This window comes from Leptopilina heterotoma, unplaced genomic scaffold (genome assembly GCF_015476425.1).
Source record: "Leptopilina heterotoma isolate Lh14 unplaced genomic scaffold, ASM1547642v1 Lhet_218, whole genome shotgun sequence".
Lineage (NCBI taxonomy): Eukaryota > Metazoa > Arthropoda > Insecta > Hymenoptera > Figitidae > Leptopilina > Leptopilina heterotoma.
Genome location: NW_025110935.1, coordinates 808,725 through 834,223, shown reverse-complemented (window position 1 = coordinate 834,223; position 25,499 = coordinate 808,725). Strand labels below are relative to the sequence as shown.

The 25,499-nt window shown below is 23.7% G+C and overlaps 1 protein-coding gene across 1 annotated transcript; it reads right to left on the bottom strand.

Moving 5' to 3' along the window:
* Window positions 1-3,201: 3,201 nt before the first annotated feature.
* LOC122501895 (zinc finger matrin-type protein CG9776-like) lies at window positions 3,202-13,244 on the bottom strand. The gene is made up of 9 exons (XM_043611663.1): window positions 13,050-13,244; window positions 12,332-12,633; window positions 12,072-12,203; window positions 8,696-8,864; window positions 8,182-8,360; window positions 7,561-7,917; window positions 7,156-7,261; window positions 5,812-5,930; window positions 3,202-5,477 (listed from the first exon to the last, which is right to left on the bottom strand). The coding sequence occupies exons 2-9, from the start codon at window positions 12,608-12,610 to the stop codon at window positions 3,387-3,389; spliced, it is 3,432 nt and encodes a 1,143-aa protein (XP_043467598.1). The 5' UTR covers window positions 12,611-12,633; window positions 13,050-13,244; the 3' UTR covers window positions 3,202-3,386.
* Window positions 13,245-25,499: the final 12,255 nt, after the last annotated feature.

Genomic DNA, 25,499 nt, shown 5'->3' with positions numbered 1-25,499 from the left:
TGAACTTTAATTTTTGTTGGGAAAAATATTCCATTTTTATTGTTAAAATATATGGAATTTCAGAAAACTGGGTTGCTCGGTTATTGAAATAAATTTATTCAAATCTATGAATATTATATTAAGGTCATGTTATTCAGTGGTCACGTGCTCCATATACTTTACTATGGGAACACGTGACCACTGAATAACATGACCTTAATTTAAAGTTTTTTTTAGTAAAGTATCTTATTTTTTCTAAGAACTAAATTTATTTATTTTTTATTCGAATTGAAATTTTATTGTATAAGAAATAATAATATAGCGTCACATGTTAAAAAAATAATTCACGAAGTTTGAAATTGTTTAATTTTTATTGCAGTAATAGTAATTTTTGTAATTACGTTCAACGTTCCGAATTTATGGAGCATAATTTTTTTTATATTTATTTATTCTTAATTTTATTTAATTTAACTTTTTAAATTTACGTGATCTCAAGAAAGTACTTAAAGTCCTGTAAAAGTAAAAAAAAACAACTTAAAATTGATCCAAAAGATAATTTTAAATGAATTTTTGGATTTTTAATTTAATTTAATTTATAATTTAATTTATATTATATTTATTTATATTTTAAATATTTTTTGTATTTTCGAAAATTTTCTGTCATTTTATCCAAATCTTTACATTTTATTAGATTTTTCGAAAATCTATTTTCTAAAAAAATAAATATACTTTACCAAAAAAATCTTTAAAAATAGACAAATAGACAAATAGTAATCAAAGTTTATAGAGAAATGTTTTATATATTACTTAAAGATATGCTTTTTAAAATAATCGAGCAAACGATACTGCTTGGAATGATTCAATCAGGATTGAATGATATAGAATAAACAATTTGCCTACTATTAATGAATAGTTAGGATAATTTATTTTTTAACGTTACGATTAACTGATTAACTGAATTTTTTGAAGAAAAAATGCAATTTTAAACTTTTGCGAATGGTCTATTGCAACCACAGGTTATACACTTATATATAAAAGTTATTATTGTACAATAAAAAAAAAGAATACAAATCTTTAATTGTTGTCCAATATTTATTTATTCAATTATATTTTTCCGCTCTCTACAGAAATTACAATACAACGATAAAATGTTACGAGGTAATAATAAAATAATAAACAAAGCCGCCATAGAGAAACTTTATCTTTTCATCAAGTATTTTTTTTTTTTTTTTTTTGATGGTAGATTATAAATTCAAAATTATAATTAAAAAATTGCAATTAAAAGGTAATATTACCTTATTTAATTTGCGTACAATACAATGAAGTTTAATAGAACAATTTTCATTTTAATCACAAATTTTTCTACAAAAATTGAAAACAAAATTATTCAAATTATTGGATGAAACAATTATTTTCTAGTAGTAATTTTACGCAAACAAAAAATTTACAGAAAAAAATCTGTAGGAGAAAAGTTTACCCATTAGGAACGTTTAGATTTTGTCGATTCTGCAAAAATAAATTCTAAATCAAAATGATTTAATTGTGTAAAATGTGTGCTTTCTGTTAATAGAGAACTTTTTTTTATTTGATTTATTTTTTATTCAAAAATTCAAAAATTGATTTAAAAAAATAATTAGTATATTTTCATGTGATAAAATTGTATAGAAATTTACAATTGTGTATTTAAAAGGAGAATATGTCGATATTTTTTAAATATAAATTAAGAAAATATTTTAAATATTCCACAATATTTTAATGGCAATTTTTTGTGAGAAATTCATTGATTATAAAATATTTTTGACTCTGTTTGAACTTTTTTCAAAACTGCTAAAAATAAATAGATTTTGAAATCTATGCGTAATTTTGTAGAAAATGATCCACAAACAAATTACCGAATGGAAAATTTGATTTTTACTATTTTTGAATCACCTTTTAAAAATTGGTTATGAGCCAAAAATACTGAAAAATACTATTTTTATTCAATTTTTGTACTTGAAAATTCATTTATTTATTTTTCTAACTAATTTCAGAACATAATTTTTTAAAACTTTTTTATATAAAATTTAAAACCATTTACTTCAAAATTCATTTTTTTATTTTTCTGCAAAATTTCAGATATTTTTTTAACCTTTTTTTGTATATATAATGAATATGATTTGAAACTAGTTAGAAAAATAAACAAGTTTTCAAATAAATAAATTTATAACAATAGTATTTTTTAGTATTTTACACCTAGAAACAATTTTTTTTCGAAAACAAAAATGAACCACAAGTTCTGAACTTTCAAATGAACGAAATTTTTTCCCGTTACAAATATTTTCAAACATTATTTACTTTTCTAAAAAAACAAAATAAACATTTAGAATCTTTATAATTTTTTTTTTATTTGGCTCAATATTGCAATAAAATTTGAATTTGAAGAAGAAACAAATAATTTCCTCTATTTTAACTCTCTAAACTTTAGAGACATAAATATTGCTTCAAAAAATAAAAAATCAATTTTTTCATTCGGCAATTTTTTTGGCATTACAAAAACGATCCAGTTTTGAATATTGAAATGAAGAAAATAAACAAAACTAATAATTAAAAATATTTTTAACAATTATTGACTGCAATGAGAACAAAAAACTTAAATTTCACATTTAGAAATTTCTTCATAATTTTTTTTTCATTAGTAACGAAATTATTATTTATAATAAAATTTTAATTTGAAGAAATAAAAAAAATTTCCTTCAATCGAATATTCAGAACATTAAAAATATTTTTTCTATCCAAATTATGCTTGGATTTCAAAATCTACTAAAATAATGATAATTATTAAACTTGTCGAAAAATAATTATCTACAAGTGTTGAACGTTGAAAATGAACGAAATATTTTTCATTAGAAATATTTTCATAAATTACAGATTGCAATAAAAATTAAAAACCAAAATTTAACATTTAGAAATCTGAAGAAGAAATAAAAAATTTTCTTTTATTTCAACATTCAGAACTTCAGGACTATGAAAAATAAAAATCCGAAAAAGGTCAAAATATTTTCCGACCGAATTTCTTAAAAAAATTACGTTAAAAATAATTTTGTAGAATATTTATAACTCTTGATAAAGTTAAAAAAATTTTCGTGTACTCTCCCCTTAATCGTGCGTGAATTATTGAATCTTCATTCTATTTCCAATTCGTAGAGTCCATTTGTACAGAATCGAAAAACTGGACAAGAATTGTAATGGGTAAATTTTTTCGATTTCAATTTGCGTAGAATCGGGTACCATTTTTTGTGAGTGTGTACTTTAAAAGCTTTCTTTTAGAGTTGTCTTCGAATAACTGTACATTCGAAAGCCTATATATATAACAATTACAATTATTTTCTTTCAAAATTTCTCACTGTGAAAAAATAGATAAAGAACATTCACAAAACACAGTCACCTTCATCGATACCGAGCATTCTTAGATCATCGGGTCCTGGTTGTGCCTCATTTTCCTGTTCCGGTTGAGTGATTTCCGGTGGGGGTTGATCCATAAATTCAGGACCATAGCCAACACAACCGAGCATACTGTACATGGATGCGTACATAATGCTATTATCCTGGGAATTTCCCTTCGATTCAGGTATTTCATCTTTTGGGAAAATAATATTCAACGCCTCCTGAAGATCTTCGGGAAGTGGATGAGAATTTTCAGGACGTTTGTCAGTTGGTTCGGGTATTTCCGAGACGTCAGGTACCATGACTTCGCCTACTGAAGGTGGGGGATTTGGATAGGCGACAGTGGGCGGTGGTAATTGAGTTTGATGATTCTGGGCAAAGTTTGGTCGGGGTACTTGAAATCGAGGCGGTGGATTTTGGGTGAAATTGACTGGAGGTGGGGGATTGTTGAACATTGGCGGTGGTCTGTTGATGAATTTGTCATTGGGTGGTGGTTGTTGACTGACGAAATTCGGTGGAGGTTGATTCATCGGTGGGAGAGTGGTTGGAACGGGAATTTTTGCGGTCTCCTTCTGATGATCGATTATTGGTTGTTCGATCACGACTTCCTCGGATTGATCCTCAATTTCCATGTCGACGACTTGTTGGGTCGTTTTGCTTTCCTTGAGAACGGGGGGTGGAGGAGCGACTAGAATTTTCATTTGTGGCTTCATGGTGGTGTTGTTGAGGTTGAGTGGAGTCGCTAGTTTCGTGATGTGAACGATGCCTGGTGGATTGATGATTTCGCAGGGGACTTTCGGTGTGTTTTCAAATTTACTTTGAGTGTAGGGAAGTGGAAGTGGTTCTTTTTCTGGTAATTTCGGCTCCTCAACCTTTTTTTTAAAAAGGGGGAGCCGCCCTATAAAAGGGAGTTTCCCTTTTGTGATTGGCGTTGGGAGTTTCTTGGGGGGAGCGGAGTTTTTTTTTAGCTTGGGATCAATCATTTTTTTGTCAAATTTTGAATCGTCGTTTGGCTCACTGTCTTCGCGGCGATCCTTGTATTTGTCGTAGCCTCTCTTGGGGGATTCCCCTCGCCAATTTCTGCGGGGAGAATCGCCGGAGTCGCGATCACGTTTCCGACGATCGTCGTAATAGTCACGGTCACGATCTCTGTCACGATCTCGACCCCGCCTTCTGTCGTATTTATCATAGCGCTCGTACTTATCGTCCCGGCGATCGTACTTTCGATCACGATCGTCTTTGTAACGGTCACGATCACGGTCGCGGTCTCTGTCACGGTCACGATCGCGATCATCCTCCTTTTCGATGGGTTTATTTTCAATGGGCTTTGGAGGCATGTTGACTTGTTGCTTGGTCCAGAAACCCATGTGAGGTTTCGGTATTTCTTTAGGTTCGGGAATTTCGGGTTTGCTTGGAACTTGAATTTTTTCTTCCTCCTTCTTTAACCAAAAGGGTTTCGATGGATCCTTCTGTCCCCAGGCTGCCATTTCGTCTTCCTTCTTCTGAAAGCTTGGCTCATGTTCAGATTCTTGAATTGTTTTTTCCATTACTTGCTTTCTGTTGTTCATGGATTTTATTTCCTCCTCTTGTTTTGCCTTGAGTTTGTCACGTATTGAATTTAATAGTTGTCTGTCGTCCGGCTCTGGTGCATGAAGTTCGGAATTCACTACGTTTTGAATTTGTTGTTGAGCAACTTGCGCCCAGGGTCCTTTCAATTTAATACCGTGATAGTCGATTTCCTCGTTTAAAATTGCCTGCGTTGATGCTTTCATTTTATTTCTCATGGCCACTCTGATACTTTTCGAGGTGTCTTGATCGGAATCTGAATCCGTATTTTCAGAATCGCTGGAGGAATCGCTATTGCTACTTTTCTGCTTACGTTTCTTACTCTTCTTTGACTTTTTCTTGTTCTTCTTCGCCTTCTTGGGTTTTTGAACAGGCACAGGCTGCTGTTGCTCATCTTCTTTGTGCTTTTGTATTTCAAGTTGAATCTGTTTGTGCTTTTCATCGGAGAACGCCTTTTCACGATCAGCCATCCAGTCGGTTTCCCAGTGTGGATTCTGCTCCACGAATCGCTATTAGAAAAAAAAGATTATTTAGAATGGTTCAACACATAATTAAAATATAAATAATTTGATAGATAAATAAAAAAATAAAAAATTTGATAATTCCAATAGAATAATTAGAATTAAATTAAACAAAAATAGAAGAAAATAAAATTAATTCGACATTTTAAAATACTACTTTTATTGATTAAAATTAAAAATTTTAAAAAGAGTTTTCTTTTTGGCTAATTATTTCTAGAAACTAGCTCAAATTTTTCCTTATTTTATTTTACTTCCATTTTTTGTTCCATTTTCTTTTCTTATTTTGTTAATTTTTGAATTTATCAAGTTTTTTGATACTTACAGAAAAGTTTTCGGAATGTCGTTTAGATTTCAAGTGCAAGCTAGCGCAGTGAAGGTCACCGATCCAAGCATCGCAGAGTTTACAATACCACGCAGTGGCTGGACTGAAGAATTGCAAACCTAAAATCAGAAAAATAACAATTAAAAATCAAGATTCAACTTGAAAGTAAAGAAATATTTAAGAAATATTGTAAGATCAATAAAAATGACCTTTTTATCAGCTTCCGAATTTTCTGAAAACGGTAAACAATAATTGACAGTGTAAAAATAAATTCGTTTTCAGTTTTTGAATATATTCCCAGTTACCTGAAAAGGGCAGGACAAAAAAAGAAATTTATTTATGATTTTTTTTTTAAAATACATTAATTGTTTAATACATCAAGAACTAACATCTCACATTTTGATGTCTTACAAAAAAAATATCCATATGTAACTTTTCTAATTTTACATCAAATAAATTACATTTTCTTTCTTACATCGCAGACTTAAGGTACACTTATATTCAACTTTTTCAATTAACATTTCGTTCATAAATTTAACATCCAAGAATTAATACCTTAATTTTAATTACACATAAAGAACACTAAGTAGGATTTTTCCGGTTTCTTCTAATCACCGCAATTTTGCACTATTTTTCACAAACTTTAAAGCTTTTAACTCATCACTGTTTCTTCAAGGAAAAAAAATGTTGGCAAAAACCAATTATTTTTAATTCGGTGACCTGTTTCAAATAAGATCTTTCAAAAAATTTTGTGAACTAAATAAATTTCACACAGCGCGATATTTTAAATAATAGTAAACAAAATTCATTTAAAAAAATTGTTATTTTTAGGAAACAATTAAAAGAGCAGAGAAATTTGATCATTTTTTGTGTCGTTAAAAAAGATAATCGGTTTTATAAAATAGTTTTCAATTTTTTATTTTACTCAAGATAAAATTTATCTTGAGTAAAATAAAAAATTGTGTAATAATAATTAATTCTAAACACAATAAGTAAAATATTTAAATTAAATTTAATTAAAAAATATAATTAAATTTAAATTAAATAGTTTATTGCTAAAGAATTGAAATAATTTAACTAAAAAAAAATTTGAAAATGTAATAAATTTACAATTTAATGGCTCATTTTATAATTAAAATAAAACTGCTCGCACTGAGAATTAAAAATTGTTTTTAGTTCCTCTCTAAAAAAATTAATCTCACTTTTCTATCATCAATTATTAGAGTAAATTTCTTTGAATTCAATTTCTCTTCAATACATACCGAGGGCAATATGATATCACAAATCAGCATTCAAGCTACGGAATGTACTATATTAGTAGAGATCCACTGAAAATTTATTTACCTTTTATTGGTGTACGTTTCGTTGGCAGGCCAGGATAATAGGGCACTTCTTTCTCTGATCCCTCGCCAACATGCTCGTGCCACGGCATATCTACGATCTTGCGTTCCTATATAACGCAAAGAAAAATAAAATCTTTTTATATTTACTGTCTTCCACAATAATATGAGGTAAAAATTTCAGTTTGTTTTTTGAAAAAATATAAACTTATTTTTTAAATAACTATGTACTTTTTTTTTTTAAAAATTACTAATTTCGAAGACACTAAATACCAAGTTCGAAAAAATTAATTTAGTAAAAGAAAAATAAATTAGGAATAAAACTAATTAGGGAAAAAACTAATTTTTTAAGGAAATTAAATCGATTTTTTGTGTTCAGTTTGTTGAAAAAATTAAATTATCAACTTACCAAGCAAGTTTCTTTGTGATTATTGCTGTGTAGATGATTCAAATATTCCTTAGCTGTTTTAGGAAAGATATCGCAGACTTTACACCAATGCATTTCAGGATCGTAATGTACAAAATTATAAATCGGTTTGTCATCCTTGGAAGATTTATTTTCTCTGTCTAATTCTGAAGGAGCCACTTTTTCAGGCGTTTCAATTTTTTCCGATGAAAATTCTTCCTTAGGACTTTTCGATCGCTTGTTCCTGTTTTCTGGTTTGAATTTATTCTTCAGGTCATCCATTGTTACTTTATCGCCAATTATGCCATTAAGCATGTCGATTACGTTGTTAATTGATTTCATTTTATTTTGTATCTCAACCTGTGTGATGAATAATGGAAAAGAAATTAAAAAAATGTTAGTGACGAGGAATTAGAAGAGAAATTTGATATAAGTTACAAGAAGTATAATTAGTATAAATAATGCTTGTAAAAACAAGTAAAAACAAGTAAATACAAGTAAAAACAAGTAAACACTGGTAAATACAAGTAATTATTAAAGTATTCTGAAAGAAACAATTTCAAGTCTCTAGGAATTTTTAAATACTGCAAAAAAATTGAAATTATTTGAAAAGTTAATATTCACCTGAAGCTTTTGATTCTCCTTGATGATTCGATTATTTTCGCATCCGCCTTCCTTGCCGATTTCGTCGCATTGCTGCCTCAATATTTCCAATTCGCGTTGAAGTGTTGCCGATTTCTTCACATATTCTTCACGTTGTTTCGCTAGCGTTGCTTTTTGTTGTTTCACTTCAGCTGCGATTGCTGCTCGATGATCAATTCGTAAGGCATTGAAGATAATGAATGATGGGATGAAAAAGTTATTTAGTACAAAATAAAAAATTTAAATTAAGATATTTCTAATTATCATCTGTATTAAATTTACTTTGTTAGTAAAGACTTTAAAAAATCTAATAATTAAAATCAAAAAAATTCTTTTCCGAATAATTCTTATTCGATACTATTCAATATTGTAAAAAATGTCGCAGTAAAACTGTTACTTGCACGAAAGGATGCAATCTTTAAAAAAAGTATCTAGAAGTAAATACATTAGTAATTTATATAATTTTCATGAAATTAGAATATAAAAAATTACGCACCTTCTTTCTTAGCATCTTCTGGTCTTGGTAACGATGGTGGTACCATTCCCGGTGGAACTGGTTCAACGTTACGTGATTGCTCCTGATTACTGGAGAGCGTTGGCGGTGGTGGTGCTTGTTGATTATTATATGGTACTTGATTTCCTGGCCAATTTGGTGGCGGATAGTCCTAGAAAAATGAATGTTTTCCCTTATTCACACCGATCCCTTATGAATTTTCCACAAAACCTTACCTTTTTACATCCTTTTTGAAATCAGGAAATTTTTTGGGATAAACAGTGAAGAATCTTCAAAAGTAGAAAACGGCCTTTTATTTTCGGTAATCCGCAAGATGATGATCATCAGTAAAAAAACAATAAATAACGCGAATATCATACTTACACTTAAAACGCTTCGTAATATTGGTAATATACGAAAGAAAAAAGCATTGTGTTCATTGTAAAAAATCACTATATCAATCGAAAACATTATTCGATGATTTTAATTGTGCCCTTTCTCGTAATTGTAAACACGTCGCGACTAACCCAGTATTAAGGAAATTAAAGCGCTTTCTTTGATTGACAATTTTCTTTTTCTTTTTATAAATTTACCCACTAGTTTCACACGATGCGCTCAGATTGTTTTCACGCAAGTCGAAGTTCTACCTCCTAATGTTAAATGAGAAGTTTCTTTTTCCTTTTTGTCAAAAATAATAATAAATGTAAACTATGAGAAAAATTAACGGTAGAAGAGTGTTTCAAAAAAATTTTTTTCCAAGGAAGTTTTGTTTTATATTTTCCGAATAAATGAAAATGGAACCGGACGGTTAAATATTAAATTACAATTAGTATTTAATAATTTACTCTCTGTAGGTGAAGTTCACAACGTATTTGAGCCATGTTTAAAAAAATGAAAATGGGGGTAGTTTCCTTAGAACGCATTATTTAATTTTTCATTTTCTAAATATTTTTTTTCTAATGAAAATAAATTTCCAAAATTTTATTTTCTAACAATATTCAATTTCTATAATTTCTTTTTCTAACAATATGGAATTTCAACTAATAATGACAATAAGTGAATATTTTTATTCACTCTAAAAATTAAAAAGTTTTTGATATTCAACAACCTGTAAGAATATTGTTATAAAACACGAAATATCAAACACTCCGAGTCTTCGATTTCTTCGTGTTTTATGATAATTAAAAATATCCGAGTGATAAAACAATTATTTTATATTATAAGAATATTGTCACTGTAACTTCTTCAACATTATTTTTATCATTTCAATTCAATTATTATTTTCTAAAATTTTTAACTAAAATTCCTCTTTAAATCAATTATTTTAAATAATTTTTGAAAAAAGTTCTTTGAGAATCTTCAAATCCATTTGATTATAATTCAATTTTACAAAATTCGATTATTCGGAAATTCTTCAATTAAATAAATATAAGAAAATACAAAATTCAAATAATTTTAAAACAAAATCAATGAAACTTTTCCAAAAAAGTTAATTCTACAGAATTGTCAGTTAAAAATATAAAATTTTCAAAGATTTTAATTTGAAACCTTTTCAAAATTTACGCTACATTGCTTGTAATATTCAATTATTATCTAAAATTTTAATTAAAATTCATTTTAAAATCAATTTTTATTAGAAAATTCTACGAGAATTCAATTGTTTAAATTCAAAAGTAAATAATTTATTGAATAATTCAATGATTCTTAAAACTAAATTTCCATAAAGAATTTTATCAAATTTTTAAATAATTAAATTCTTTCGAAGAATTTTAATAAAATTTTGAAGAAAAATTGCATTTTTCGAAGAATTTGATTAAAATTGTATTAAAAATAATTGAAATTCTGCGATGAGTTTTATTCATTATAAAAATAATTAAATTCCTAGAAACAATTTTATTCTTTATGAAAATAATTGAATTTCTGCAATAATTATTTGAAACTTCTCCAAAATCCAATATTTTTAGTTTTTTTAAAACTAAAATTCTTCTATAAATCTATTATTTTTAATAATTAATTAAATATATTTGAAAAAAGCAAATAATTTCAAAAGAATTTGAATTATTAAAATTTTTATAAATTAATTTGTTTTTAAATTTCTCATCGAATTCATTCGAAATTGAAATTATCTAAAATAAAAAATAAAATAAAAAATGATTGAATAGAGAAAATTTTTTGGAAATAATTGAACTTTGGAGAAAAATTTTAGGTATTATTTATAAAGAAAATTGAAATTTTGACGAGAATTTAAAAAAATTTTTTAAAAAAAATACCTATATAAAAAATTTGTAATTAATTGAATTTTTGTGAAATTTATATTATTTATGAAAATAATTAAATTTTTGTGTAGAATTTTATAAAAATTTTTTTCTTTACTACCTAATTGAATTTATTTGGAAAATTTTATTAAAATAGATATTAAAAATCATTAAATTGAGGAAAATTTTTGAAAATATGTAATTGAAATTTGGAGAAGAATTTTATTAATTATAAAGATAATTGAAATTTTGACGAGAAAGTTCAAAACTTGTGAATCGCATTTGCATTCAACTTAATACGATAAGTTTAAACAGTTGTTTTGTATGATTTCAAAATTGTGTTAACATTAAGCATTTTTTTAAATTTCAAGTTTATAAATTCGCAGCAAGAAAAATGCTTATCACAACAAAAATGTTTAGTAAAAAATTTATTTAAAAATACTCTTAAAAATAATTATTAATATATATTTTCGATTCAAGGAAGAAAGAATTAAATGAAACAATATTTTTCAAAATTTTTTCACTCTTAAAAATAATTATAAATAATGTGTTTAGAAAATTTTTTTTAATTTCACAAATTCCAAAAAAATAAATATTAAATATCTAAATTTTTCAGAAATTGTAAAAAAAATGTTTTTTAGAAATCAGAACTTGTTAGAAAATCATTTTTTAAAAAACCAATTTCATTAGAAATCGTTTCTTTTTAGAAAAAAAGGATAAGAAAATATTTATCATAAAACGTGACCACCTGCCGAAAGTTATATTCGTCAGAAGGAAGATAAAAATTTATTTGTTTAAAAATTCATTTCCAAAAATTGCTGAATTAAGAAACTTTGTAAAAATGTTTTCTATACAAAAAACTAAAAATTTGCCTCGAAAAAAAATTTTTCTTCTAAATCGTCGATCATAAACGTTGTAAACTTCACCTACGTAATTCTACCGCCAGTGAATGAATCAAAATCTTGAATTAAAAATTTTCAAAATTATTAATTACCAAATTCTATTATTCTTGGAAAATTTTTTGAAACACCGAAAAAAAGACAAATTTTGTATTTTCAAATAGAAAAGACCATAAATGTATATCTTAATAAAGATATATAATTTATTAAGACTAGGTAACTTACGCTGCGATAACCGGGAGGTTGTTGATAAGAATATTCGTAGCCCTGACCATAATTGTAGTTGTAACTACTGTAGCCGGAAGCGTACGTGCCAAGTTGTGGTGGAGGTTGCGATGTATTTGGTGGAGGCGGAGCCTAGAAGAAAATAAAAAACCCTTTCTAAGTATTTTGGAAAGAATTTTATTTTTCTTTTATGAGAAAATTTGTAAATTTGTAAAAATTAATTTTGTATTTGTATTTGTAAAAATTAATTTTCTATTTACCTGGTATGGTACCTGGGGAGGGACATATCCCGCAGGATTTGCAGCAGCCGTTGACGATGCCGATGTGGCAGAAGATACTTTATTCCAATCTTGTGATCTGCTTGATTTCTCCCTTCTTCTGTCTCTGGAGGAAGATCGAGATCGACGATCCCTAGATCGTGATCTTCTATACCTAGATCTCCTCGGAGAAGGAGATCTGTCATATTTTCGTGATCTTCGCCGATGTCCATCGTCGGAATCCTCACTCGGACTTCTTTTCCGTCTCGAGTCTGACTCCATCTTTTTGTATTTTTATATTTCTTCTGAAATATCAAAAAAATACAAATACTATTTGAAAATAATCAAAACAACGAATTTCATGAACGTGGAATTAAATTAACTTTTAGGTTATATCAACAGATGCTCGCTATTGAGGAAAAAATGCACGAGAAAATATTTGCCGGTCGTAAAATTTCAAACAGGAGGTTACACGTAATACATAACTTCGACACTATTGATAATTGATAAGGGAGTATATTAAAAATTTTCCATACTATTTCCCCATAGAATTATATAAACCAAAAACATTGCAATTACAAACTTTCTTTTACACTGCAAACAGTGTGGATGAGAAGAAAATACGAAAATCACACATCAGAGATGCGGCCATTCTACAAGTTATATTGTAAATCAAAAGTAGATCGTCAGCAAACAAGTTTAGCTGGAAATATGTACTTACTGTCGAATTGCTGCAAGTTTATTGTGCCACACGACAGATAATAAATACATATAAAGATTACATTATAAATAGAAATTTTTTCTCGATTGCACTACCAGCCACTATTTTCTTTTTTTAATATAAAACAAGCCGACTGGAATAGAAAAGTATTGGCAAAATGGAGCGTGCTGACATTGAGGTGTAGTAAGAGGGGAAACCGGAAATATCGACTTTAACATAACTTCAGACAAGTAGGCTTGAAATCCTTTTGATCTTTTGATTCGTCAGTTGGTAACGCGTGAAGAAAGGCGGGAGAATTCGAACTAAAGAATTCGTACAAATATTTTATTAGTACTTTTAAACGTAAACTTGTTTTAATTATTAATTAACTAGCAAATGATACACACGGAACGTGATTTTCAATTTATTATTATTATGCAAATTACACAATTTTTTATTTTAACATATGAATTTTTGAATAATTTCAGATTCAAACTTTTAAAAAAATTCAATTTTTTTCCAAAATTTTAATAAATTTTTCGAAACAATTCAATTTTATTTATATATAATAAAATTATTAGGTAAAATTCAATTATTTTTAATATAATTTCAATAACATTGCATAAAACAATTCAATTTTTTTTTAAATTTTAATAATATTTTTCGAAAAAATTCAATTATTTTCTAAAATTTTAATAAATTTTTCGAAACAATTCAATTTTATTTATAAATAATAAAATTATTTGCTAAAATTCAATTATTTTTAATACAATTTTAAGAACATTGCATGAAACATTTCAATTTTTTTTTTAAATTTTACTAATATTTTTTGAAAAAATTTAATTATTTTCTAAAATTTTAATAAAATTCTTCGCAAGAAATCAATTATTTTTATAAATATAGTAAAATTTATTGCAAAAATTCAATTATTTTAAAAAAAAATTGCACGAAAGAATTTAATTTTTTTCTTAATTCTTTATAAAATCTTTGTAAAAATTCAATTATTTTCTAAAAAATTTCACGTAAGAATTCAATTTTTTTCTTAATTCGTTATAAAAGATTTAGAAAAAATTCTATTATTTTCCAAAATTTTAATAAATTCTTCGAAAAAATTCAATTATATTTATAAATAGTAAAATTCTTTGCAAAAATGCATAATTTTAAAAAAATGTTTAATAATATTTTTCGATACCTAATTCAATTATTTTTAAAAATTTTAATAAATTTTTCAAAACAATTCAATTTTATTTAAAAAATAGTAAAATTATTTGCTAAAATTCAATTATTTTTTATTCAATTTTAATAACATTTCATGAAACAATAAAATTTTTTTTTAATTCATAATAATATTTTTCGAAAAAATTCAATTATTTTCTAAAATTTTAATAAATCCTTTGAAACAATATTCAATTATATTTATAAATAGTAAAATTTTTTGCAAAAATGCAATTTTTTTCAAAAAAAAATTCACTGAAGGATTCAATTTTTTTCTTAATTTGGTATAAAATTTTTTTAAAGAATTCAATTATTTTCTAAAATTTTAATAAAATTCAATAATTAAATGTTCAATTTAAATTATTAACAAACACAATTATTTTAAAAACTTAAAAGAAATTGTTCATAAAATTCAATTATTTTCAAAATTTTAAGTTAAAATTAATAAAGAAATTGTATTATTTAAAAAAAAATTCAAAAAAAATTCAAAAAAAGAATTTAATTAGAATTTTTGAAAAATTTTAACAAAATTCTTCGCGAAAATTCATTTATTTTCCTAAGAATAAAATTCTTTGCGAAGAAATTCTATTACATTATCAAATTTTTTGATAAAATTCTTTGCAACAATTCGATGATTTCCAGTACTATACATTAATTTTAAAATTGAAAATATTTAGAAAGAAAAATTATTTAATAAGTGATAACGACCCCAGGGGGAAAATACTTTAATGTACGTCGGGTTGCATACAAACAGGGTTTATTCTCTTTATCAAAATAATAAAAACTTTTTTAGTTGAAAATTCTTTGTCTAGAAATATTGATAAAAATCGAAAAGACGTACATATTTATTCTCGGAAATATTTTTTCAATTTTGAAATTTGAAAAAATTTGAAAAAAATTTTCATGAACTAGGAACGAAATTTTGTGGGTTTATTTATATATTTTTGGGGAAAAAATGAGAATTAATACGAAAAACAAAACAAGAAATGAGAAGTGTCAGTAGGAAAAAAAGAAAAGTTCTATATGGCAGAACCACGAAACAGAATTACGAGACATTCTCACTGAGTGGATGAGGGAATGGGAAATTGATTAATGGTCGAACTGTCAATGCGGTTTAGTGATAAGCAACCGAGACTGAAACCTTGCCGATTGAAACGCTCTGTTAAGCACCTGCGAATGTGATTTTTGAGGTTTTATATATATAAAAGTGGAAACCTTCATCAATTTTCCCCGCGCAGTTTTCCACAATTTTCATATACATATATATATAGCACACACAGTCGAAAAAGTTATATAATGACTTTTTTAATTTGAAAGGCCGAACTAATTCCAAAGTTTATTCCAATTTATTTACTTACTTTTATTTTATTTAATTATGTATATAAATACATTTTTAACATATTTTATCTAAAAAATAATTTTTACTCAAATAATTTAATAATAATTTTTATAATTTAATAAAAAAAAGTATAGTAAAATAGTAAAAGTCTATAGTTAAATTAAAATATTTATAATAGTGACGCGCTCCGAAGATAATAAAAATAATTTTTATAAAAATTGAAACAATTGAAAATTTTGTCAAATTTCGTTGAAATAGATATTTTATTTTAATAAATTTTATTTGCTTACTTTTATAAAAATTATTATAACATATTATAAATAATAAATAATATTAAAATTAAAATAATAATAATTAATAAATTATAATTATTATTATAAAAATTATTTTGAAATATAATCGTATTTTTGAGGAACTTTAATTGAAAATTTGGAAAATAATTGCATTTTAAAAAAATTTAGAATTAAACTTATTATACTAAGATGTTTGAGTGGTACTCGAAAGTTCAATTATTTAATCAATAAAAATATTTTACATTTAAATTGTTAGAAATCCATATCTTGGTGATTTTTACGATTCGTTCAAATAATTCTTAATTATTTTTAAATTTAAAGAAAAGCTATGTTAGAAAAATTACAATTTTTAAAAAATGAAAAATTTCCATTAAATTTCAAAAAGAAAATCGTTTAAAGTAAGAATTAAAATTTTCGCAAATTGAGACAAAAAACGAAGTAAAAGTGTTGCGAAGCAACATTTTTATTCGTTTTTTGTCTCAATTTGCAAAACTTGAAAAAATTGTGATTGTTTAATTCAAAAATAATTTTTGATTGACTGTATAATAAAGATAATTATATGTTCGATTCAAATAAATATAGTTAATTTTTATTAAAGTATATATATATATATATATATATATATATATATAAATATTTGAGAGTAAAATTCCATATTGATAATTGAATTTAACGCAGAATGCGTGAAGACTGTTCGAGCAGGTATGAAATAATTAATTACATACAGTGATTGAATTATTTGATATGATCAGTGTTACTCAAAATGATGATCATACCCCATAAGCAAACTATGATAGAACTGGCGAGCTAATAATTAATTAATTAATTAATTAATTATTTATTGAATGGCATTTTAGTTGATCTAGAAACTTTGGTAGAAAGATTATTTCTACCGTGAACAAGTGAAATCATATTTATAATAATAATCAAATATTTACAAATTAATTTATAAATAAAATCGTTATAAGTTATAAATTAAATATAAATCGTTTCGAGAAAACGATTTATATTTCATTCAAGCACAAATTTTGATTTTAAATTATTTATATAAATCAACTTTTAAGTTTCAATCAAACTTAAAAATTTTCAAACTTATTTTTTGTTTTAACCAAAATAAAATATTTAAAAAAAAATTATAGAAGATGTAAAAAAATAATCTTCTATTTTCTTTTTTAAATATTTAAATACAATTTTTTGAAGCTAAATATTATTCAATTTTTATTTGAAGATTTTTCATTAAAATTTTTCGAGAATTTAATTATTTTCGAAATTTGCAATAAAAATTCTTCAAAATTTGATTTTCAAAAGATTTTATAATGAAATATATAAAAAAATGAATTATTTTAATTAAGGTTTGAAAAACATTCAATTATTTAAAAACTTTTTAATTATATATTCAAAGAATTTAATTTAATTTTACAAAAATATTCAAAAATAAATTTTCGAGGGATTCGATTGTAGTTATTTTTCACACTATAAAAAATTAAAAATTGAAATAAATTGCATTTTATACCAAAAAAGTGGTATTTTATAGCAATGTTTGAAGGAAAAGTCGAAAAAGTCTTATTTTTTGAAAATTAGTCGAAAAAATCGACTCTTTTTGAAAATAGTTGGAAAAAGTCCAAAAAAATCATGTGGGTCATTCCAGATCAAATTTTCATTAAAAATTTCTTTTTGTCTGGAATCAGTTTTTTCGAATTTTATGTAAAAATTAAGAAAACACGTATTTTTTTATTTTCTTATTGCATGAAAATTATGGAAGTTGTAATTTTTTTAAATTCAACTTCTTCTGTAGCCGAAGACTTTTGAAAGACCTTTTTTTTCTAATACTTCCAGAAGATAAGAAAAAATGTACCATTTGAAATTTATTCACTGAAAAAAAATTTAGAAAAAGAAAAAAAATCTTTACTACATAAATTTAAAAAAATCCAAAAACAAGTTCACATCTTTACTAAAAATTTATTTTATTCAAATAACCGATTAAATGTCTATTATAAAATAAATATTTACTTGAATCAAATAATTTTTATTTAATGATTAATAATAATAATTATTTAATGATATGTGTTTTAAATACTGGAATTATTGGTTTAATTGAACCGATAATTAAAATAATTAATAATAAAGTAATAAATATCTTATTACTAATAAATAAATAATTAGTAATAAAGTATTTAAATACAATTTATTTGACTTAAATAAAATTTATTTGAGTTATTAACTTTTACCATGAAAGTATAGTAAAAATTATTATATTCGTTTTCTCTCTGCTTTGGATTCGAAAAATGTTAATAATATATTTATAATTTAAATTAAATTATGGATATTTTTTTTTCTTTCAAATTGTTTTATATGTACACTTGGCACTCTTTAATCTCTTCTATCTCATTTAAACTATTAAAAAAAACTTCTTAAAAGCTGCTTTTCAACTATAAATACCCATAAATAATTAAGACCTTTGTGAATGAATCTTGGCTCTTTGACAGAAACTTTAGAAAGAAGAACAATGCTGGACAAACGGGTCTTTAAGAAACAAAAAAAAGAAACTTTCGACATGTTTAAAATATATTTAAAGAAAATAATTTTCAACATATATTAATTACTCAACATTTATAATATTTTTGTATCTATTTTATAAACTTTTGTTATTTATTGAAATATTCTTTCCGGAACACACGCAGTTTCTCCAAGGATATCAAATTGAGAAAAATCAAAGTCTTGTATTCCAGGTGTGAGATTAATATCTTCTGAAGATAATAAAATTTTAATTCGGTTGTCAAAGTTAAATATATAAAAAGTTTAAAAAAAAACGGTAAAAATCCATAGAAAGAAAGGAAGAAAGAATATACACACAAATTTCTTTTTTTCTTTTTTTTTTTTTGTCAAAAACGTCCAACGGCTAATGAATTCCGACGTAGAAATTATAACTCAGATTTTTTTTTCAAAGAACCAACTTGCCGTCATATGAAAGCTCAACGACTTTTCAAGAAGTAGTAGTAGGGAAGAAGTTTCGAAGTTCGTGTTTAAATTAGGTTTGTCGTTTTTTGTGGGATTATACCAGTTTCGTGTATTTTAAAATATATTCGAGAAACTCCCCTCTTGACGAAGATTTATATTTCGCTCATAATTTACTTCATAATAAAGATTAACTTTTAATTCGATGCATTTGTAAACAATTTATAATGAATGCAAGAATTCTTTTAAAGGTATCATTAATTATCAATAAAATTATATTCAAATTAATTAAATAAACTAATAATATAATAAATAATAAACTATAAAACACGAAGAAATGGATTACTCCGAGTCTTTGACTCTAGTGATCAATTTCTTCATGTTTTATAATTAATTACAGATGACCGAGTGATAAAATCATTATCAATTCAATTATTATTTTTAAGAATTTTTAACTAAAATTATATGTTTGCGTAGAATTTTATTCAACATTTTTTAAAATTATTTTTTATTTTAATAAATAAATAAATAAATAATTGAATTTTTTTTTAAAATAATTGAAATTTTGCCAAGACTTTTATTAAAGTTTAAAAAAAAATTGAATTTCGGAGCTGAATTTGATTATTTATATAATTCAATTTCTGCAAAGAATTATATTTTTTATAATTGAATTTCTGCAAACAATTATATTTTTTATGAAATTAATTGAATTAATGGGAAGAAATTTGTAAATAATTGAATTCTTGTGAAATGTTCATTATTTATTAAAATAAATATTTGCGTAGAATTTTATTAAAAATTTTTCATTGAATTGAGAAAAAATTTTTGAAAATAATTGAAATTTCGTCAAGAATTTTATTAAAATTTTTGAAAATAATTAAATTTCGGAGAATATGTTTCAAATTTTTGAAAATAATAATTGAAATCCTCGGAAAAATTTTTCTGTTAATGGAAATAATTAAAATCTTATCAAAAGAATTTGATTTTTTATGAAGATAATTGAATTTTTAAGAAGAATTTTATTAAAATTTTTGAAATTCATTGAAATCTTCAGAAGAATTTTATTATTTATGAAAATAATTGAAATCTTCCAAAGAATTTGATTTTTTATGAAGATAATTGAATTTTTAGGAAGAATTTTAATAAAATTTTTGAAAATAATTGAAATCCTCTTATGAATTTTTTTTTTTTTTGAGATAATAATTGAAATCTTCAAAAGAATTTTATTTTTTATAAAGACAATTGAATTTTTAAGAAGAATTTTACTAAAATTTTTGAAAATAATTAAAATCCTCAGAAGAATTTTATTATTTAAGAAAAAATATTGAGTGAAAATGTATTATGTGGCTTTTTCTTTTGGATGTAAAACATGTAAACATTAAATATCTATCTATCAATTTAAGAAAATAATTGAAATCTTCAAAAGAATTTTTCTTTTTATGTATAGATAATTGAATTCTTGCTAAGAATTTTATTAAAATTTTTAAAAATAATTGAAATTCTCAGAAGAATTTTATTATTTAAGAAAATAATTGAAATATTCAAACGAATTTTATTTTTTATGAAGATAACTAAATTTTAATAAAATAAATAAAAAAAATAAAATTAATAAAAGAATTCCAAAGAATTTTTCTTTTTATGAAAATAATTGAATTCTTGCGAAGAATTTTATTAAAATTTTTGAAAATAATTTAAATCCTTTGAAAAATGTTGTTATTTATGAAAATAAAGGAAATTTTTAAAAGAATTTTTCTTTCTATGAAAAAAAATTAAATTTATAGAAAGAATTTTATTAAATTTTTTGAAAATAATTGAAATCGTCTTAATAATTTTATTATTTGAAATAATAATAATTGAAATGTTTAACAAAATTTTTCTTTTCATGAACATAATTGAATGTCTGCGAAGAATTTTATTACTTTTGAAAATAATTGAATTTCTGCAATCATTTGTAATTTCTCTAAAATTCTCCAAATTATATCGTAGAATTTACGAACTTTTTGTCTTTTCTCCATCAAATTAAGGACTTTACGGACCTTTTAAAAAAAAAAAACGGAATTATACAGGATTTACGGAACTATAGTTCGAGCTCTGAATTTCATTAAATCGATCCGAGGTCTGAAATTATTAAAATTTTGTGTGTCCTTCTTTTCGAAATTCAGTGTTTCAATGATAGAAAAACAATTTTTATTGATTTCCCAGAAATTATGACTAATGGATTTAAACAAATATTTCTACTCCTTCTTAGTCATTTCCGCTCTAAAAATTCGTATAATATAAAAATTTGGACCTTATACTGAATAAAATAATAGGCATAGTAAAAAAGTAATTAAAAGAATGCTAATTTACATTAATTTGAATGAGGGGTCGAATTTCCACTGTTCAAAATTTAAAGTACCCTTTTTACAATGCAATATCAATTTATTTTGAATTACACAATTTGACATTTCATGAATAAATTCCGATTTAATGCGATGTTATTTTTCGATTACAAGCTATTGAGAAAATTACGAAAAATTAGTTAGTGAATTACGTGGAATAACTCATAATTCATTATTATGAAACATTTCAATAAATTATTCACTTAATAAATAATAATCGAATATTCTACCTCATTAACTCTCTAAATATATAAAATAATGATTAATTTTAATATTGATTTATTATATTGTAATTATTGATATATTAAAATTAAAAATGATTTTAATAATCGAGATATTGTAATAATAAAATTATAAGTGTGAGTTTAATAATCGAGATATTGAAATGGATATATAAAAGTTTTTTTTTATGAAATACACATCATGTAGGAGAATAAAGTATGTAGGTACATTCATGTGCAATGAGAATCTGTGTTATGTCCTAAAAGTGTATATAGAGATATTGCGAAAGACATTTTCTAGTTCGAAAAGAAGTTGACATGATGACTTCATCTATAGATATATGTACATGTCGTGGAGAAAATTCAAGTCTCAAATTGCGCTATAAAAATGAGGAAGAGTATTTCAAACGACCATGCAATGGATAGGAAGGCGCACAAATCGTGCAACGCAAAGTTCTCATAAATAGAGGCATTACCTAGATTCGCGAGCGGATCATTCGACCGTTTCAAATTTTCATTCTTATATTCTTACAATGAAATTTCAAAAATTGTTCTCAAAAACGTCTGCTATTAATTTCTGTTATTTATTTATGCATTTAATTAATTTAAAAAAAAGTGATACACTGAGAAAAAAATGGTATTTAATCAATGATATAATATAAAACATAGAAGTTAGTTGTTTGCTTTTTTGTTTCCTAAACGTTTTTAATAATTTTTCTTTTCAAATATTTTCAATTTTAAATTTAATCTATTAAAAATCATTGAATTCTTGCAAAAAATTTGAGAATAATTCAATTTCTTCGCAGAATTTTATTAATTATGAAAATAATTGATATCTTGTGAAAAATTGTATTAAAATTTTTAAAAATCCTAATTAAATCCTTTTAAAGAATTTCTTCGAATTTTTTTTTTAAATTGAAGCTTTTTTCAATAATTTTAATTGAAAATTTTTAAAGGAATAACTGAATTTTATGAACAATTTCTTTTAAGTTTTTAAAATAATGAATTAAATAAATAATAAATAATTTAAATAATTGAAATTAAACAATAAAATTATTGAATTTTATTAACATTTTTAGAAAATAATTAAATTCTTGCGAAGAATTTTATTAAAATTTTTGAAAATAATTGAAATCTATCGATAAAATAAAATCTATCTATCTATCAATAAATTTATTAAAATTATTGATAGAAAATTAAACTGATTTAAACAATTTTATTAAAGTTATTGTAAATAATTAAATTCGTTTAAAGAATTTTTTTGTGTATGTTTTTCTTTAATTAATGTAATTTTCTAAATAATTTTAATTCAAACTTTTGAAAATAATTAAATTCCTCAGGAGAATTTTATTATTTATAAAAAGTAATTTAACTTTTGCTATTAATTTTACTTCGAAAGGATTTCTTGACAAGAATATGTTTCAAATTTTTCAAAATAATTGAAATTACCGAATTTTAATTAATAAATGATAAAATTTTTTTTAAGAAATTCAATTATTTTCATAAAAAATAATTGAAAATTCTAGAAAATCCTCAAGAGAATTTTATTATTTATAAAAACAGTAATTTAATTTTTGCTAATAATTTTTTCTTCCAAAGCATTTTTTAACAAGAATATGTTTCAAATTTTTGAAAATAATTAAAATCCTCCAAAAAATTTTTCTATTAATGAAAATAATTGAAATCTTCAAAAGAATTTTATTTTTTATGAAGATAATTGAATTCTTAAGAAGAATTTTATCAAAATTTTTAAATATAATTGAAATCCTCAGAAGAATTTTATTATTTAAGTAAATAATTGAAATCTTCAAAAGAATTTTTCTTTTTATGAAAAAATTGAATTTTTTAGGAAGAATTTTAATACAATTTTTGAAAATAATTGAAATCTTCAAAAGAATTTTTTTTTATCAAGATAATTAAATTTTTAAGAAGGATTTTATTAAAATTTTCGAAAATAATTGAATTTTAATGAAGAATTTTATTATTTAAGAAAATAATTGAAAAATGTTGTTATTTATGAAAATAATTGAAATTTTCAAAAGAAACTTTTCTTTTTATTAAGATAATTGAATTCTTGCCATGAATATTATTAAAATTTTTGAAAATAATTGAATTACAGAGAAGAATAAATTGATCATAAAAAATTCTTTTTATGAATATTTTAATTATTTTCTTAAATAATAAAATTCTTCTGAAGATTTTAATTATTTTCAAAAATTTTTGAAAATTTCTTCTTAAAAATTAAATTATCTTTATAAAAAATAAAATTCTTTTGAAGAATTCAATTATTTTCATAAATAACAACATTTATCAAAGGATTTCTATTATTTTCAAAAATTTTATTAAAATTCTTCCTAAAAATTCAATTTTCTTCATAAAAAGAAAAATTCTTTTGAAGATTTCAATTATTATCTTAAATAATAAAATTCTTAAGAAGATTTCTATTATTTTCAAAAATTTTAATAAAATTCTTTGCAAGAATTCATTTATCTTTATAAAAAAAAAAAAAAAATTCTTTTGAAGATTTCAATTATTTTCAAAAATTTTATTAAAATTCTTCATAAAAATTCAATTTTCTTCATAAGAAGAAAAATTCTTTTGAGAATTTCAATTATTTACTTAAATAATAAAATTCTTCTGAGGATTACAATTATTTTTACAAATTGTAATAAAATTCTTCTTAAAAATTCAATTATCTTCATAAAAAATAAAATTCTTTTGAAGATTTGAATTATTTTCAAAAATTTTAATAAAATTTTTCGCAAGAATTCAATTAACTTCATAAAAAGAAAATTTCTTTTGAAGATTTCAATTATTTTCTTCAATAATAATATTCTTCAAAGGATTTCAATACCTAATAAATCTAAATAAAATCACAGTTTGTCTATAGAAAAAAAATAGTTTTTTTCATAGTGTATTAGAAAAATACGTTACGAATATTTAATTGCGATGTTAAAAAAAGAAAAAGCCAAAATGCACCAAAAAGGAAATATTTAATGAATATACCTTTAATGAAAGAATGAAATTAACAATGATCGAAATGCCATTAGGATTGCAATAATGTAAAAGAAATATAGGAAAACGTTTGAGAGGCACATTTAATGGATATTTGCACCCTACATACATAGGCGTTCGCAGCAATTTCGACAGGATTAGAGTAAATCAGGTTATTCAAATTAGCATTATTGGCGGTTAAATTTGATTGAGCGTGTGCCTAAAATTCACACACTACTGCTCTTGACATCAATGGAAAGGGACAATGAATTCGAGAAGGTATAACATAAATCTCCCTTTCGGGGACTCTGCTTGCCCCTCCCTTTTCCTCAAATGTGTTATGTGTGCAAGTCTCCTCTTATTCTTTTTCCAATGAAATTCACTTTTATGTCAACAGATTTTATGTTCCCGAATAGATTAACAGATAAATGCCAAGGGGCTCATAAAGAAAGGCACGTTTAAATTTTATATTTCTTTTCCATATTCCAAAGATTTTTTCTTTTTCCACATTTTTTTTGTAATTTGAGTAGATATGTGATAAATTTATGTCCAAGTGCTTATCTAATAAAGTAAAACTTGAGTTTTATGATAAAAACCGTATAATTAGAAAACAAGGAATTAAATTAAATTAAAATTAATTAATTAATTAATTAATTAATTAATTAATTAATTAATTAATTAATTAATTAATTAATTAATTAATTAATTAATTAATTAAATTAATTAATTAATTGAAACGTTTTTACTGTCATTTTTGTAACAAATTTTTACTGCGATTCAAAGAAAATCTTTTCTTTGATTTTTGATATTTGATATATTTCAAAAATTTGATTAGGTGGCTTAAAATAATTATTTATAAATAAATGAACTCTTTAGGATAGATTTAGTATTAACGAATATTTTGAACATTAAAATTTGTTTTAATAATAATATAGCGTTCTTTGTTTTCTTACAGCGTTAATTTATCTATTGTTGACTTTATTAAGTAATAAAATTCTTCTCATAAAATTCAATTATGTTCAAAATTTTAAAAATAACAAAATTCTTCCCCAAAGTTCACTTATTTTCAAAAA